This window comes from Musca vetustissima, unplaced genomic scaffold (genome assembly GCF_032173495.1).
Source record: "Musca vetustissima isolate MV318-11 ecotype Yass unplaced genomic scaffold, APGP_CSIRO_Mvet_v1 utg5344, whole genome shotgun sequence".
Classification (NCBI taxonomy): domain Eukaryota; kingdom Metazoa; phylum Arthropoda; class Insecta; order Diptera; family Muscidae; genus Musca; species Musca vetustissima.
Window position 1 is genome coordinate 34,811 of NW_026884891.1, and position 20,023 is coordinate 54,833.

Consider the following 20,023-nt stretch of genomic DNA (forward strand, 5'->3'; position numbering starts at 1 on the left):
ATTAATTTGGCTTTACTCTGTTTTTTAGGCACAATGCATTTTTTCTTGTGATAATTTTTTTTTTATATATGACACATATTTTTTTTCTTTGTTCATTGAAACAATTCAAAAAAATACAATTGAAAATGGGAAAAACGATCTGTAAATACAATTGACTTATTACTGGTGTATGAGAAAAAACTGCATTACCCACAATGAAAGTTATTAAATTCTATTTGCTTTTTGCTAGCTGTTGTCAATTGTGCGACAGATTTATTGTAATAAATAATGACTTATTTAGTGTAATTTGCAAAAACTAGCTAGCCAGATTGCTATGTTTTATGGCTTTGCAATAATCGGACATAGCATACATATTTCATTATTTTACCGTATACGAGGAAACGTATTTTACTGTTTAATTGTTGAAAATCGTCCCATATATATTTTCGGCCGATTTCATGTAAATGATGTAACAAAAATTGGTTATAGGATTGTTGTACTAGTGATTCTAATTAGTTTGACATATATATTTTATCATATGATGTTGCCTTGAAAATTCTTAAAAAAATACCTAACCTAATTTTAGCGTGTCATTCAATAGAAATTTATTTTCATTAGATGCACAGCAAGGCAACTTTCTTTAAATTCGATATGGATGAAGTTGTATAACCTCCAACACCATAGTCCAAATGTCAAAATTGAGCGTGATCCTTATATTGGGACTACGTCGAAAGATGTACCTACCCATAATGTAAATTGTATGACTGCAGATTTTTATTCTCTGAGTATACGAAATTTCGAAAATCATTTTAGAAAATGGGGCGGATGCCCAAAATAGGAAAAGTTACGGGATACGTACTCGCGAATATTAGTAATTTGTTATATATTTTAGGTGGGTAATATACACAGCTTCACAGTAATCTGCATACAAAGTTAAAAAATTATGTAATCGAATTAAAAAAAAAAAAAACTATATCTGTCATTTCATTTATATGGGTACCCGCGATCAGTAAGCTTTTTCTAAAGTTCCGATGAAAACTGGCCTGGCAAAAAAAAAAAAAAAAAAAAAAAAAACATAGACAAAATGTTTTTGAAAATATCGGAACCCCACCCATTTTCGATTTTAATTTTTCAAGATTTTCAATGGGCTGTTAAATCAGTACCAATGCTTGTTAAGGTTTGTAACTTTGCACATATATATTTGAAAATTTAAAAGAGAAGAAATATAATTTACAAAAAATGTTTGTTATTGTTTTTTGTAATTAAAGAAAAGTCCTTATTTTTGATGGCGGGCATGATAACTCCTCACTGGAACATAGGAATCCGAAAATTCCAACGTTGTTAGAAAAAGCACATGTCAGTCTCTCTTATGAACTAGGATTATTGACTTCGCTCTAAAATTAACAAAATGGCGGACCTTTGAAAAAATATTTTTGGAAAATCGCCGATTTTTTACCAAAAACCAAGTTAAAAAATAAGGAAGATCTTCACCGATTGGCTTTATCATAGTTCATACGATAGCTGTACACTCACAGAGAAACGTGTAAAAATTTGGAATCGATTGGGTTATTAGTTTTTGAGTTATCGTGCCCGCCATTCGCAAAAGAGAAAAACGCGATTAAAGTTTGAGAAGCCCTTTAGCCGTCACTTGATGCTGACACAATAATTCGGCTATATCTTCAAGAGTTCTTGATATTTTCACTTGAAATTTTGTGGGGACATTCATTAATTAGTGTAGATTCGAATTATATCAAAAAAAATTGTTGGCCCAGTACAAAAAGAAACACGATACACCATCAACAAGGAAGGGGGGGTGTATCAGGTTTGTCCCCTCCTGATGGATAAGGGTTGAGAACCTAAAATAATTTTCTGTGTATCATTTCCATTTCAATAACCGGATACGAATTTTGACCTTTTGCGGAAACTAAAAAGTAAATATGATGACATTATTCTTCGAACTAAAAACCAAATAATTTTCCTCAATATCATGTTTTGTTATTGATGTATCCGTTATACAGATTAATGTGATTTTGATATTATTTGACTCAGTGTGGTTTGTAGATAGTTTTCAATTAATTTTTAGCTGGATATATGTCTTTAATATAATTAAAATAATGATGTAATCTCCTATAATTGTATTACTTTTCTCATATTTCGCGAAAATGTACAACTTTTTCGGGATTATTATAATATTAATGTTCATGTTTAAAAAGGAAGTCATATATGAACGCTTTTTTTTACGCCTAACAACGACAATTTTAATTGCGAAAGTATTCGGGGTCAGGATACTTTTCCCTATGTATGTACCAAAAATCGTTAATGTTCTAGGCAAACAAAAAAGTCGATATTTTGAAAATTTTAAAAAATTGGTAATATTAATTTTATTTATAATTTTAACCAAAATCGAATATATATAAGCCTTGTTATGTGTGTACTACATGTGTAATAGGCTGCAGGTAACTACTGCAGGCACTATTTAAAAAAATCATATTGTTATTCACAGAAAAAATTTCCTGACATCTAAATCTAAAATATAATTTGTATACTTTCTATTTAAAATGAATACATATAAACGTTATTTGTTTGATTAAATTAAAGTCAAATTTTCGACAACAATATTACATGTATGATAGCTAAATCCCACAAGCAATATTTTTATTTAATACAATATCTACTATGTTGTTGAAACTGACATTCGATCAACCACCTGTTAAAACCGACATTCCGTAATGGCAAGGAGTTGCCATTAAAGAATATGTAAAATTTCTAAGAGTGAAACAACAACTATTATTTCATCAAATACATTGTGAAGTTATAGATTTCATTAAGAAATCATAATAAAAATAAACAAAAATATTACATATTTCTATTTGAATTCTGTAAATAATAATAAAAAATATATATAAATAAATATTTATTTTTAACCGCAAACTCAACCTACTCACTTACATACATACATACATACATAACCTACAACCACAAAAACGAAAAATTCAATATTTCTACGACGTATAAGTGTTATATGTAAATCATACGCCCTATGGAATTTCTAGTATTTTCATAAAACCTACTCTAGTGTATACTTTTGATACCTCAAATTGCAATAGACATATCGAAAATAAATTGTAATTTCATAAAGAATGAAAAATAACCAGGCAAACAAAACCGAAATCTCTGCATTTAGCCTCATCCAATCTCTGTCATTATTCTGAAGTTATTTCAACTGGATACCCAAAATCTATGCCATATTAAGGGTTCTTTTCACCAGGGAGAGAGATAGAGAAAAAAGAAAACAATTGATTCGAAGACAATGGATACTTTAACTTATCCAATGAAGTAAAATAAAAACTTGTTGGCCTTACTAACCATGTGGGAGATTTCCTTTTTTTGTTTTCAAATAAATTAGAAAAAATCCCATAAAAATGCATTGCAAAAAAATGACGAATTTTTATACACAGTCTCAAATGCAGATAAATATTATTGGAAGAGGTCAACCAGCCAGACAGATATTTTACACACAAAAAATGAACCATACGCATACAATGTTACAAATTTATGGAGTGCGAGCAGCATTTCTTCCCATGAACCTAAGCAACGGACACATATACGCACACAAACATAAATTGTCGTTTACTTACCCGGGGACTGTGCAGCAGGGGTATACGATTGGCAAACTGAGCTATCGTCGTTGTGGTTGTTTTCCATACCAATGTATCCACCAGAGAATGTTCGGTAACACCCGGACAGGGTATGGTTACATTTTTGCCAGCCTCTGCTATGATTTTTTCATATTCCAAATTCGCCACATCTACAATGAAAGAAAAGAAATGAAGACATAAAAAATTAACTTGCATTGCCAGCAGAAAGAGTTAAAGTTCTTAAGGGATTTGTGGTGTGGTGGGGAAAAATATTTTTTTGTTTTTTCTCATAAAAATTTCCATATACTTTTTTATTTATTTATTATTTTTTGTGTTTTTTGTTCTTCTATAAAACCAGGGGACAATGTAAATGTTTGTTTTAAGAAAATTAAAATTATAATATACAATCATCTTTTTATAGCCTGAAGCATAAAATGAAATATAGAAAATACGTAGAAGGACAAAAAAGGAAAAATTTTAATTATAACTTTGTTGTACAATTTTTATAAATTTAAATGCATTTTCCGGTCGATGACAGTAATTTTTGTTGGAAAAAAATATTTTTTGTATGGTTATAATTTCTTATTGTTTTTGAATTCGTTTTCAATAAATTTGAAAGACAGAAAATAATATGAATATATTCTGGACTATATTGGAAGCTTCGTGAGCTAAATATATCGGCAATATATCAAATACATTTTTAATAATATAATTGCTATGCAAAATGCTTCAAAAGCATAATATTAAAAAAAATCAACACAAAATTAAATTTTTTGGAGAAACATTTTGTAATATTTTATTATTTTTTTTCACAGAATGGCACAATGCATAGTTAATGAGATCCATAAATAATAATGTGTAAAATAAATATAAATGTATGATAAGGAAAGCAATACAAGTCAGACGAGGATAGGAACAATGTCAGACCCATACACCCCTCCAAATAACGCCAAAGATTTGGGTTATGGAAAGCGCCTATTGGAGACGAAATTTTGCAATTTTATTGAAATCGGTTCAGATCTAGATACAGCTCCATATATATTGTTGTCAAATTTTATTTTGATTTTATTTGGACGAAATTTGGCATAGCGTACTGCTATGGGTTTTGAATGATGTGTTTTAAGTTTCATGAAAATCGGTTAAGATTTAGATATATCTCCTATATATATTTTCGTTCGATTTTTAGTAAATGGTACACCAAAGAATCAAATTTACGCCGATTGGCACGAAATTGTTCATATCGTACTGAAGTTAGTATAGCTTAACGTGGGCCATACCCATACACATTATCGTCCGATTTTGAGCAAATGGTGCACAAAAGAGTCAAAGTTAGGCGTTTTGACACGATACTTTGCACTACGTAGTGAAGTTAGGACAGTCGATCGATTTAGATATAGTTCCCAAATATATATTCGTCAGATTTTTGGTAAATAATGCACCAAAGATATAAAATTAACCGATTGGCACAAGTTTTTGAGAAATCGGTTTAGATTTACATGTAGGTCCCATATATATTTTCGTCCGATTTTAGTTAAATGGCACACCATAAACGCTAAGTTGGACCGATTGGCATAAGATTTTGTTCGTCGTACAGAATCTAGTATAGTTTAACGTGTGTCAGGTTTTGGTGAAAATGGTGCAGATTTAGATGTATCTTCCATATATTTTCATGCAATTTTAGGTGAATGGTGCACCAAGCATCCAAATATGGACGATAAGAACAAAACGTACTAAAATTAATATAACCTAATATATAGTTTTGTTAAACTCGGTTCATATCTCCCACTTATATTTCCGTCCGATTTTAAGTAAATGGTACACCAAACTTCTCATGTTTGTCAGATTGACATGCAATTTTCCACAACGTAAAAATTTGATCATGACCTAATTGGTTTTTGTAGAAGTACAGTCATATCCCATATATATTTCCGACCGACTTCGTGTTAATTGGGCTTCAAATATTCAACGGGATTTCAACTGATATTTGCTTTAAATCGATTTACATAATTTTGTCCTACAAACGAATGATATTTTTAAGGATTGATCGACGTCTATTAGGATGCAGCGGTTTAATATACACATAGTGGTAAAGGGTATAATATAGTCGGCCCCGTCCGACTTTACTACTTTACTTACTGATTATATATCGAAATTAAAAAAATAAAGCTATTTTTATAAAAGCTATTTTTATTCTCCAAAAAATCGGTATTAATTTAAAAATGAATAGATAAAGTACTTATGTGGTCAAAGAGAATATACCTGCTTGTTGAAAAACATAGGTAGTTCTTAGGAAAAAAAAAACATAGTTTTCAAGATGGATTAAGTTGGCACAGTGTTTTGTGTCACTAGATATTATGAAATAATTTTAAAAATTTATAAGAAACTATTTATTTTATATTATTTTACTCCTTGGAAACACTACAGCTATTACATCAGTGTGGTTGAAATTAAATGTTTCCCACACACACACACACACACACGAATACATATTTCAACGGTTTTGTGTGAAAGGAAGCAGCAGCAGCAATCGCCCAAATGAAAACAAGGTTGGTCTTCTTTTTATGGATGTACATTACACGTTAGTCCTGACACTAAAGAGTGTTTTGCAATGGAAGATCATCACATGCTTGGCAATCAATCATCAAGTGCAGTGTAGCTAGCAAACCATAAGCAGCAGTTGCAGTGGTAGTGGTGGTTGCAATAGCCACAACAACACTCTTGCATTTTGGATAGATTTGGACATGATGCGATACCAGATACCATACAAATCCATTCATTATTTTTTTGTTTTCAACAAAAATAGACAAATGATTTATAAGTATTGTTGAGGGAGTAACAGCAACAACAACAGCAGCAACTTGAAAAATTCATTTATATTTTGTTGCTGGACTTTCTATACCGAATCAAGGGGTATGTTTATACTTTTTTTGTACTTCAGTTTCTCAAAGAATGTTCTTGAAAAGCAATTACTTACAAAACTTGTTTTTGAGGATATTTTGTTGTTATTATTTTTCAAAACCAACAACAAGAACAACAACAATCTTAACTAAGAGGTTATGTTATTTTTTTGAAAAAATTTAAAGGAAATAAAAACATGTTTGAAATCTTTTTGATATATTGCTCTTGAGAGAGAATTTGGGTTTTTTGTTTTGTTTTCTGTGTTGCTCCTGTCTTTCAGTTTCCATGACTGTAACAAATTTTTCACATTAGTCTTAAGGCTGCAATAGAAAATTCGTTTTGATTTTAAAGAGGAACAACAACAATTATTTTTATTTTGTTAATAAATGAAATATTTTTTTGTGTACTTTGTGTGGAGAAACAAATGCCTAAAAGGAATTGTATGTTCATATATAAATTGATTTAATTAAATATTTGTGTTTGAGATATATTAGAAAGCTAGTTTTTAATAAAATTTATAAATAAAAGATACATGAAATAGAGATTCAGATTAAAGTAAGCTAATAGATTACATTTTAGATATGGTGAAGAAGCCGGTGGGAAAATATTTAAAACCTTCAGTTTAAGAAAAAAAACTTCAAATGATATTGGAGATGTGGTTTCTATTATCAAATCAAATATCGCAATCCAAAGAAGAAATTGCTCGGTTATGAGTAGTTCCCACTTATTTCTTTAATATATAGACCTTGAACGAAAGGTACAAAATATAAAATTCAGAAAATCTGCTTTTGGTAGTAGATGAAATACATATATCATACAAGTCATATATCATAGCATTATTTCTTTTCTTGTCTCTCTAGTAGTTTAAATACAAATTATCTCTACTAATTATTAGTTAGTATTATACCGAGGAATAAGTACCAAAGTTCCAAGCACAAATATTTATAAGTTTTGTATGTCGACATTTTTCTATTAATTACTTTCAAGTAGACTTTACACAGCAAACATGAAAAATTACTAATTATTCCGAAGATGATATTACGATGATTATTACTGCGAATAAATATATTATCATGTGTGTGTGGGAAGGTTTTGTTTGTATTTGTGTTCGGCAAATATCAAGCAATTGCCCAATCGACATTATTGAAATTGTTCAACAAAAAAAAAATCTGTTGAAGTGAAGATAATTAAAACGTGGCCTAATTTCATAAGTGTTGATTGTGTGAATATACGCACATATATATATATATATATATATTGATAATCAAATAAAATCTTATAATAATGTAAATATTAAATTTTATTTTTAAATGTAAATATTAGAAGATATTAACAAAATCTTAAACTGAGTTATATAGAAACTATAATTGGTAATAAAATAAGTCTAAAACCTTTACCTTTATAAGTCTGTTAACAATTTTTTATTTGAATGGAAGAATTTTTAAAGTATATACAAAATCTGGACGAAATGAACTGAAATCGGTTCCCAAAAACATGGTATGGTAAAATGTCAGTAAATGTTATTCCGATAGGAAGTGTTAAGCTGACTAAATTGTGAGAATTTAAGTTTGGATGATACCGAATAAAATCTGCCCGGAAAGCGGTGCATGAAACACATATTTTTTTCTATATATCCTGAAAAATAGAAATTATATTTACACTGAACAATGAACAGATCAAACTCTGAGCACATACGAGGTCTGAACCATAATTACTTTCAAATTTCTTGAGTAACGAATTTAAATGGATATCTGAAGCCGTACTAAGTTGTGTGTAAAAAAATACAATTAAATTGCCATGGAAAATTGTAATATTAACTATAACGTTTGGCGAGTTTGCCACAAGATGAACAGAATTTCAATTCTTAAGAAAGGTCGAGAAGATGTTAATGACGATGTTCGTTGTCGTTCGAGCACGTTAAAAACCGAACCGAAAACATTGATAACCTCAAACGGTCATAACTGGCGGGAAGTAAAGTGTTTATGGCTGTGACATTGAAAACAAATCTTAACCATCCCAATGGAAACATCGAGAAGAGAGAGAAAAAAACACGTCAAGTTCGATTGAATCTGAAGGTTTTGGTCAGACTAATGAAAGGAAAGCATTTTGCTACAACTGGGGAGAAAAAAAAATGAAGGAAAGTTCAAAAGTCAGTCGGGTCCGAATATATGATACTCTTCACCACTTTAGGTACGTACATGAGGTGCTAATATACACAATATACTGTGAATAGAACAGACATAGCATCTTTGGAGAACAATTGAGATGGAATCGGGCGGAATTAAATGTGGTATCTACGTAGATATTTTAACCAATTAAAAAATCTCGTGCACATACCATTCTGAAATCAATGAAAAATTGCATGTAGAACGGACAGACTTGGATTCTTTGATGTACTATTTGTATGAAATTGATCAAAATTATGAGCAACCGTTGCATATTTTTGCAACTTTAATACACATCACTCTAACCTCAATTTAATACCCTCTGCTTTAAACAACATCATCCTCGCCTCAATTGCATTCGCTTTACACAATTGTATCCAAATCTGATAAATATTGGTGCAAATATTCGTGCACCATTTACATACAATGTTGCGAACCTATATATGGGAGCTATTTCTAATTCTGAGCCGATTTGAACAAAACTTCGCATAGTTTGGAGTTTGGTGCATCATTCACATAAAATCGGACGAAAATCGTATACATAAATATGAATCTAATTCAGTACGCTGTGCAAAATTTTGTCTCCATCGAACACACATTGGGAGTTTTGTGCATCATTCCCATACAATCGGACGAAACTATATCTTAATCTATATCTCCCCATAGTGTAGCGGTACCATTATATGCGATCCGTTCCAAAATCCCTCCTATACGTTCTTTTAGATTGAAATTTGATATTTGTGTTACACAATTTGATTTGCTCACTTATAGGTTTATAGTTGACTGAGTTGAGAAAACTTGTTAATGCAACTTGACTGGTTTTAGACCTTAAGTTTATTTGAGCCAAATCCAAATTATATAAACTAAATCAAACTCGAATATCAGTCCACTTTCCACAAAAGTTCCACATTTTGAAAATTTCTAAACGCAAAATCAAAAGTATTGATGTGTTCTTTTAATCCAAATATTCCAAATCCTGACACATGGTCTGATCATTTTGAAAACATGTAAAACAAATATAGAGTGAATGGAGTGTATGATTTTTTGCAAACATTGCATATTGTAATATTTTTATCAAACCTGAATCAAGTCAATAGCCTTGTGGCTAATGAGGGTATATACACTGAACACCAAACTTTGTACATCGTAATATGTCTTCCAAACGGACTGTCCGATGTGGACCTAACATTGTACAACCTATTATCTTTACCAAGCCTAGATAAAGTCTGAAGATGGGAACCGTTGGCCCACTCGTTCTGAAACATCACCCACAAAGGGTCAATTTCATAAGCTTGTAAATTTAATTTGAAGCCAATTGAATAAACGATTTGATCAACATCTAATCCGAAACCTCTTTGCTGAAAACATATACCTCATATACTAAAACCTTCGCAAACCATAGGATGGGGGCATATATTTATCGGCCTTCTGTAAAATATATTTTTCTATCGGCAACGACTATTTAGTATTAGTTTGTTCACTTTTGTATTAGTTTGTTTACAAAAAATTAAAATTTTACTAAAAGATACACACTTTATATCAATTCTTGTATACCAAGTCCATGCTGCTGAAAGTTGACAAAAATAAATTCATTAACTGCACATTTAAATTTCGTTAAATCCCAATTGTAAAACGTCACTTCACTAAAACTAAGCCAAATGAAATCGAATTCTCCTTAAAGCCCACCACAGCAATTTATGAGGTAAATTTTATTTCCAAATAATCATTCATTAAATTATGTTCTAATGTGGTAGAACTTTTGACTTTTGGACAATCAAATATGAACATTTTTAATTCCAGCAAATTTGTTATGGCCTGAAAATTAAACGCAAATCTTAAGACTCTGTAGCTCTTAAAATGCAATACTAAATCTAGCTGTTGGTGTTGTGCTTGTTGTTTTTGTTGCTGCGAGTGAGTGTTGTACTTGTTATTATATTAAATTTAATGATAACACATTAATTTATATGTGTTTGGTGTGGACAAATAATTTTATTTGCTATTACAGAGAATTGTGTTAAGCCAAGCCTGCATGCATGGCTGTCTGTCTGTCTGTCTCTATGCATGTATGTGCGTGCGTGTGTTTAGTCTACATGTTTGTTATTTGTGTGCTATTTGTAAGTGATAATTGCTTATGTAGTGTATAATTCTTATACTGTAACAACAAACTACTAAGTACCACACGCACACACAGAAACACATACATTTATTCAAGGTTTTAAAATAATTCTATATGTTTATATGTGTATGTCTGTGTGCGTATTTCAATGCATTGAATCCTGGCTTCCAAGTAGTATAGACATATACAATAGCAATGACACTTACAGGACATTGCTTAGTTAGCTACTTTTATGCTGCACTTGTTGTCATTATCATTATATGGTCATAATGTGTGTGCGTGCCATTGCTGTGGTTTATGTTGCAGCATGCGTATGTGTGTGTGGGTATGTGTATGTGTCTATGTGCTTGTGTACATATTTGTGTTGATATTCTTATGGTGTTTGCGTTAACTAGTTTACAAAATTATACATTGAAATGCTTGCTGATGCTCAGATGTGCACTCAACAGTGAATAGTAACAACAAATACTTTAATTTCAAATGACCATATCCATGAACTTGGTACACACACACCTACATACCATGATTCAATGAAATATACCTGGCTATCTGGGCAAACGTGCATCTGTGAATTTAAGAACTTGAAGTAAGAAGAGAAAATGCTGTCGATGGAAAATATTTGTAAAGATTGTTATTATGGGGTCAACCAATCAATGGGGGCCAGTTAACTGTGTATTTGTTCGATAGCTGGAAATTTAGGTTGTTTCTGATTAGGTTACCTTTAGGAGATATGTCTTTATAACAAATGTAGCAGCTTTTGTGTAAATGTAACTGATCAGTAGAAATGGAATATAGATTACAAAAGTCAATAATTAACAACTAGGTTAAGTTGGTCAGTGAAAAAAGGGTAAATATTTGTAACATTTACCGTGACAGATCGTTATTGAGTTCACATCCTTCCGTTTGAAAATTTAAACCTTTTATATTAGTAGTTGCAATTTCAAGTCGCTGCCTCTCAATAAATTAAATTTCAGTATATGCTTTTTGTTTTTTTACGCGTTTGTTTGCTTACTAGCTTTCTAATGATGCGCTTATAAGGTACTTAAACTGGTTTTATTATTGGAATATCCGGTTCAAAAATTTGAAAAACCGGTTCTTTTTTCCTCAAATGATTTTTTTGCGTATTTTGCTATGATTTTAACAAATAAATCGGAATAATCCGGTAGTTCAACATAATAAGGAATGTATAATGAATTTATTAAAGACATACATACGAGTATAGGGTTTTAGTGACAAAAAACGGGTAAGGGATGGAGAATTGGTCATTAAAACCTTAAATATCGATTCTTTGTCTTTGAGAACTCCAACAAAAAATCTTATGAGCAACATTTTTGTGGAATTATGCGTGGATAAAATATTGCATAAATAATGGACGGAAAGGGCACACTAGAAATGGAGTTAGAAGGCCGAAAAAAAATACAAAAAATTTCCTCATTTGATTTGACTGAAGAAATGTAATCTCAAAATTCACAGACAATAGCTTCAAATGAAAATATAAAGCATAGGTATTTCATGCCCAATAGGAATTTCTTGCCGCACAGTGTAATAAGGGTCTACACACTTTGCTATGAAGAATGTTTATTTGTTACCAAATAAGTTTCAGATAAATAGTATTCGATTTGCAAAGTAGTAGTAGTGGAGTAGCCGGTCATAGGACTGCCATCTATCCTTGTTGAGAAACAACACCTTCTAAAATCGATTATGAGGAATATCATCCCACTTTTGGTAGTGGCCTTTTACCCCTCTTTAGAGCTTCTACAAATTCAAGTTGCCAACTGACATTATTGGTCCTTGAATAATTAGTAGATAATTGGTCTGCTATAGTCTATTCTAGGTGATAAGGCTGCCATCTGTCGTTGACTAGATACAACGTCTACTTGAATTTTGTACTGTATTTTTGAATTTGTAAAGGGGTTTTAAGAATTTTTAAAATATTCAACAAACATGTTGAAAGGAGTTCATATGAAACAAAAAGAAAGTCTGATTTTATAAAAATTTTTGAATTACCATATTTCACTATCCCTTTTTTACATCTACCACTAAGTTTCCGAATTAAACTGAAGTGCAACTATAGGTTATATAGGGCGCTGGAACCTCCCATTTAGGAGTCAGGACAAGTGTATATTACACCAAGATATCTCATAGGTTGATGGTATATGTCTGTAGGCAATACTGACAGAACTTTTGTTTTTAATATGATTGCAGTTCTGGGAACTTTTTTTATTGAAACAACTGTTCAAAACTTTTTTTAAATAAAATGATTTAATAAATTAATTTATTTTCTATTTATTTACTTAATTTTTTAATTCTTTTTTCTTTTTTTGAAAACTAGACACGTGTCACCTGTCCTCTAGATTTATTGCCTTAAATCAAAGAACTACTGTCACTGACATTTTTCTCACAATTAATATGTAGTTCTTTTTCAATTCAACCTTTCATTTTGTTATATTGCCTTATATCTTATATGAAATGAAATATTCAAAAACATTTACCAAATGTTATGCAAAACTGTTTGAAAACTAGACACGTGTCACCTGTCCTCTAGATTTATTGCCTTAAATCAAAGAACTACTGTCACTGACATTTTTCTCACAATTAATATGTAGTTCTTTTTTCAATTCAACCTTTCATTTTGTTATATTGCCTTATATCTTATATGAAATGAAATATTCAAAAACATTTACCAAATGTTATGCAATTTTACAAATGTGCATAATTTGTGATGTGTAAATGTGCAGATTCATTCGTTCATTGGGTATGTATGCGCTGTCGGTATATCTATGGATGTGGGTAGCATTTGCACATAACTTGGCATCTGTGTCAATGTTCAGGTTGAACATACACTTGTTGTTGTTGCTGCTGCTGTTGTGGTAAATGTTTATTTTCTCAAACAACATATCAACAATTACTTACAACAATTACATTTGTTGTTTTTGTAATTATCATTATTATTATTGTTGTCAAAGTTTGTGGTTCGTGAATCGAATTCGTTTGAATTTAATTTCGTTTAATATCAAAAACAGAAATAAACAAATATGTAATTCAGCAGATTTAGATATTGATAGTTCCTACATTAATAAAGAGTTTTTATATAACAAAAAATACAATTTTCAAGTAAGCTATATAGAAATAATATGAAAATATTTGCTGTTCCATTTATGCAACAGCTGCTGCAGCTTGTTTGCATGTTAGGCATTACCAAACAATTGACATAAACATCTACAGGGCTGCACTGATCTGTTTTTCCATTAATTGATAACTAACATTAATAAAAGTCATTGGTGACAACTACAGTCTTCTATCTTCGTCTCCCTCTCCCCAATGATGCAACCAAATGTTTGCGGTCTAAAATAATATTGCCTGTTCTGGAACGTTTGACATTTAATATATTTTCTATTGCAAAACCCCAAAAAGTGTACAACATCAAATGCACGAGTAAATCATTGACACACACACAATAATCATTGAAATACAACTTTGCAATATCTTATGCGATATACATATATGCAATTATTGTCGTACTCATCTAAAGAATATCATGCAAAGATACTTAATTGAATAATATACTATAAATTTGTTTGTGTGTATTTACGTATTGGTAATGTATACCTTATTTGTGTGATTGTGTGTGTGTGCATACACTTTCCTCATTAATGTCTTTAATGATTTGACATGTAATTTATAACTTTTGGCAAAAATCTAAGCTTAAGTATGAAATTACATTAAAAATTCCAATTAATTTCTTGTTGCCAAAATTCGTGCGTATGCTTGATGGTTTTAAAATTTAATTGAGTACTGATTACGGTTGCGTGTGTGTATACATTCATTAATAATATAATACGAATACGGCACAAGGTACGACTGTAATTTCGTTTATAGGATCAACTTTTGAAATTGAGGTAGGAAATTATGTCGAAAAGTATACAAATTTAATCCACAATATTATATTTAGTAAATATTATATGGAATTGTACGGTAATAAATAGACTTCATGTTGATGTTCTTAAGTATTTATTACAAAACAGAATGAGAAAAGCAATGCAACTATAATGGAGAACTTCAAATTGGAGAAAGGAGATATACAATAGACTATCGGTCAATAAGGAATAGATACCATACACAATTTGTGGGTGAGAACGTTTTGAATTTGTAGAACAGGAACAATGCGTGGATTTTGTTATAAAAGAAAATTTGTGTTTTCGCATGGTAGCCATCACGCCAATGTTTCTTGCTTCTCTGACGCTTTTCTTCAAAGTAGTTGAGAATTAATTATTCTACTCACAAAGTCGTTTGTGAAAAATATTGACTTATTTCAAGGGAATTATTAATTTCGCACCCATCTCGGCACACATGATTCGAAGAAATTACAGATCAAAACTGTATGCATATATCATATCTTGAACATCTACCGATTATAATAAATATTGGAGTTTTCTATGTAATCGAACGTAACAAATAGGAAATATGCTGATTTTATTTTTTTCGACCAACAATTATTTGTAAAATTTCACAGTGCAGAATTACAAATGAAGTGTCGAATTACAACCACTTGGATTGGAAAATTCAGGCTATAACACAACACGGAGCTATACGAACATTTTCTGCGACGAGGCCCTTGCCTTAGAAGAACCTGGATGTTCTAAAATTGCAGGTTTCAAAATTCTGTAAGAACCTAAAAATATTACTTTCAACATTCGATAATGTAATAAAAATCTCTGTGATTTGGCATATACATTGCTAATGCTCCTTGGTCCATAGTTTGGTATATTTGATAATTATCGATATATTGAAAATTATGGCCGCATTGGTTGGAGGAGTTTTTCAATATAAAATGCACATTCCTGATGAATGTCTTTAATGATTTAACATGTAATTTATAATTGTTGGCAAAAATCAAAGCTTAAGTATGAAATTACATTAAAAATTCCAATTAATTTCTTGTTCTAGAATTCGTTTGTATGTTTGATGATTTTAAAATTTAATTGATACTGATTACGGTTGCGTATGAGCAAAGTTTGCGTATATATTCATTAATAATATAATACGTATACGGCACAAGGTACGACTGTAATTTTGTTTATAGGATCAACTTTTGAAATTGAGGTAGGAAATTATATCGAAAAGTATGCAGAATTAAAAATTAAGTGTCAAATTACAACCACTTGGATTACAAAACTCAGGCTATATCACAACACGGAGCTATACGGAACATTTTCTGTGAAGAAGCCCTTGCCTTAGAAGAAACTGGAAGGCCTAAAATAGCAGGTTGCAAAATGCTGTAAGAACCTAAAAATATTACTTTCAACATTCGATAATATAATAAAAATCTCTGTGATTTGGCAGATACATTGATAATGCTCCTTGGTCCATGGTTTGATATATTTGGAGATTTTCAATATAAAATGGTTATCCATTTCGTCGTTTCAAAGGTATTGGACTATTTGTTCAGGATTTTAAGTGACGTGAATTTTTAAAAATATTTTTTTGATGGATTTACATAAAATTTTTTTACATATTTTTTATATTTTATGTAAAAATATATCAGACAGACGTCGATTTGTTAAAGATATTTTATGTAACTAAACATAAAATATTTGTATGTATTTATAAATAATATTTGTTAGGAATCTTAAAAAGGTAGCAGAAGGAGTTGTCGAACGAGTCCCAACTTTAAGCATGATACATGTAGGATAAATGTATAACCATGAGTAATGTTTTAATGGTATTGGATATTCCTTTCAAGTTTTGAAATTTTGTACATCGCTAATGGTACTAGAGATACTAGAAGGGCGACGTACTGGAAGAAGTGGACCGATAAGTCTCATCTTCCAACATTATACATGCGTGTTTAAAATATTATGTTGTACAAAATTTAAATCGGATACTCTGTTGCATTATATTATAAAATTAATCTTTAGCATAATTTTTAACAGTTTGTCGGGTGGGGGAGGGGGTACTAGATGCAGTAGTGTGATCATCCCCATTTCTTAACTTAATTTAGGTTTGGTAAAAATACGACGATGTGCACAGTCCCTTTGTGGGGGAGGTACGAGAAGGAGTGGACCATTTTCGGACATGACCTATCGTATAGTCCGTTTGCATTATATTTCAAAATAATTTTTTGGAATAATTTTCACTAATTTGTGGAGGAGGTTTATTTTTTATTTATTTATTTGTGAAACTCCAGTCCAGAATTAGTAGACCGATATCCCCAAATTTCGAACTTTAACTAAGTTTGGAAGTAATAAGGCTGAGGGTAGAAACATGCCGAATCTGCCATAGTCACAAGATATTATGGTTTACATAATCGTCCAAAGACATAATCAACTGGCAGATTAGTGAATAAATTGGAAGATACTGGATTGGTTACAAATAGTGTAAGGCGTGTGTATCATCGTTTCGCTCATTCCGCTGAAAGTATCGCTGCTATAAGTGTAATAAGGACTGTATTACGGCACTGTACGGCATTTAGGTCTACACCGATATCCATATAACGTCCAACTCACGCAAAACCTGAAACCGTTATCAACGTCGGTAAAATGTTCTTAAGCGATGAAACACATTTCATACTCAATGGGTTTGCGAATAACAAAAATAGTTATATTTGAGGTTCTTAAATAGTGGCCACTACATTCAGAAAACTACACTGTTTGGTGCGCTCTTTGGTTCAAAGGTGACTGTCGTCGTCAATTCTCCGACTTGTGGTTTCAACAAGCGAATATTGCAAGAGACATATTCTGACCTCGTAATTTCTCATTGTAGGAAAGGCGAAAATACAAGCCAAGCGGCTAAAATTGTGAGTGGTGTGCATGGGAGCTAAAAATCGACCGGGTGCTAACAATCGACCATAACTGTTTTAAACCATTTCCAAAAAAAAAAAAAAATCAATTTCTGTTTGCTCAACCTAATATATAGCTCCCAAACATATTATATCCGACTGCACGATGTTCCAGCAAAGACCCAAAGTCATATAGTCGACCCAGACCGACATTTCCTCTTTCCTTACTGTTTTTTTTATAAATTTGACACCTCTTCCAAGATTCAGCGAATATTTAGCTATCAAAAGTGTTTCAACCAATTTAATTTACCATCCTCTTATAATTTTATTACGTTGGCTGACTATGTACATTGGATTAGTTGCAGATAAACGAAAATAATCAAAAATTCTCGGTAACAACTCAATATGTTGAGTTGAGTGTCATACGTGTTGTCGTTATGTCGTTGCTGCTGTGATGATGGCACATTACAAATTTCGTGTTTTGTGTGATGTTTTTGTTCTGCTTTTTTAACCCGAATGGTTGATAGGTCTGTCAGTCGGTTAGCTTGGACTATTGGCGAATGGGTCAGTGGAAGTGATTTCTTTTTTGTTGTTTTTTTTTGGGGGGACTTACATGGATATTTATTGTCTGCTCATGTTTATTGTGTATGGAATATCACAAAACAGACTTTATCAAATTACATACACGTCCGTGCTGCAATATCCTGGATAACAATCACCACACTCTCACTCGGGGATTTGTGATGAGCCGCACTTGTTGTGTAGGATTTAAATAAACGTCGTCTGTGTGTGTGCGGTGGGCTTAACAACACGGGAATACATACATTCCCACACACATATATACTCCTAAAAATCATGCATATATGTATGTACATATACGAGACAAAGTTATTCTTGCCAACCGGTGTGCTTGTCAGTCTCATCATGGTCATCATCAGCATCCTGGTCAACGGCAGGGAGGCCGGCAGTATCCAGCAATATCAATGGCATATTGCATTTTGCATCTGTCTGGTTGGATGGTTGGCTAGTTGGCCGATTTTTAGCCCATTTCAAAGTTGTTGTTGTTGTTGTTGTTGTTCATGCTGTTCGTTTTGTTGATGTTACTAAAAATCCATTGTATAAAATCATCCATATCCTTGTTGTTATCCTGGTAGTTAGTGTTGCTGTTGCATTTATTTTTGTTGCTGATGCTGCTGTCGTAGTTGTTGTTGTCGTCGTCATCATCATGATTGTCACTGGGCACGTTGTTATACATTTTAGAAATCATGCCATGTGGCATCTGCTGGTTGTTATTTTGTCTACCGATGATGTTATGTTTCACTTCCACGTTTTTTGTTGTTGTTGCCACTGCTGCTTCTGCTGTTGTTGGTTTCGTTCAGCAGATATTGCTGGAAAATTGCTTTCATTTGTAGTGTTTTTTTCGGGTTATTTAGTTAGCCATGGCTACAAAAATAATAACAACGACAGCCAGCTTTGTTAAAGCCATAACGAGGGGATACCATAGTGCTTGAGAGAGAGAGGCGGAGGGAGGAAGATTATGTATGTGATAGAGCTGCAGTTGCTGTTGCCACTGACATCATTTATAACTTGATGTTTTGCTACTAAAATTTACTGCCGTTACAACCTGCAGCTGTCATCATCGCAAGCTATGACAGACAATGACGAAATATTTAGTTGGAAGTGGATATGGTTGTTCTGGCCTGTCCTTACTAATCTACAGTATCCTACAGTTTGTCAAAGGATGATTTGAAAGGATTCATAGCTTGGATGCAGGTAATTATTGATTGAATGTTTTAACGTCAGACTGCCATCTAGAATGGAAGGTAGTGGCGGTGAGTGTAATGAATGATGTACCGTTTGAAATGTGAGTATGCCTATATATTAAGAAATCGTTTTGTGTCTTAAATTTTATTCTAAAGTTATTAGGCGGTCTTTACTTCAAATTAGGTTGAATCGGATAATTCGATGTTACGTTTCTCATTGGCCAAAAGTAATAGTAATAGACAATATCTTTCGAATAAGTGTTTTGTCCACTGCGAATTCTGAATACGAAATTGTAATAATTTCGGAAAATACGACTAAAAATTTCAAAATGACGAAAATTTGGCAGTATAGGAAATATACCAAAACATGGACATATAATAACAGAAACCAAACATTCTAGTTATCTTCGAGGAATATTTCGAGGTGTTTTAAATTTTACTATAAGCTCTACTTTATGGTGTTGAATATAAAAAGTGTAGTTTCAGTGATATTATCCCACCTTAGGGAGTTCTCTGCTATACTTTGGAGTTAAAATTTTAGATGTTCACTCTAGATTTTACCTTCAATTCAATTTGTTCAATTTGTTCCAAATTAAGTGCACATAAATACGAATTTTCCAAACTATCAAAATACCTTCAAACTTCAGTCTTCCAGCTCTACCGGTTCATCTAAATTCAAATTGTAT

At 31.7% G+C, this 20,023-nt stretch overlaps 1 protein-coding gene across 1 annotated transcript in view; it reads right to left on the reverse strand.

Annotated features, from left to right (window-relative positions):
• The window catches only part of LOC133331982 (protein sidekick-2-like), a gene marked incomplete at its 3' end in the record, with an annotated part of 50,841 nt that extends 32,277 nt beyond the window's left edge, over positions 1-18,564 (reverse strand). Inside the window, exons 1-2 of the mRNA XM_061540368.1 lie at positions 18,477-18,564; positions 3,618-3,787 (exon numbers count right to left, since the gene is read on the reverse strand). Of these exons, the coding sequence (XP_061396352.1) occupies positions 3,618-3,787; positions 18,477-18,564 (258 nt within the window). The remainder of the gene's footprint in view (positions 1-3,617; positions 3,788-18,476) is intronic.
• Positions 18,565-20,023: the final 1,459 nt, after the last annotated feature.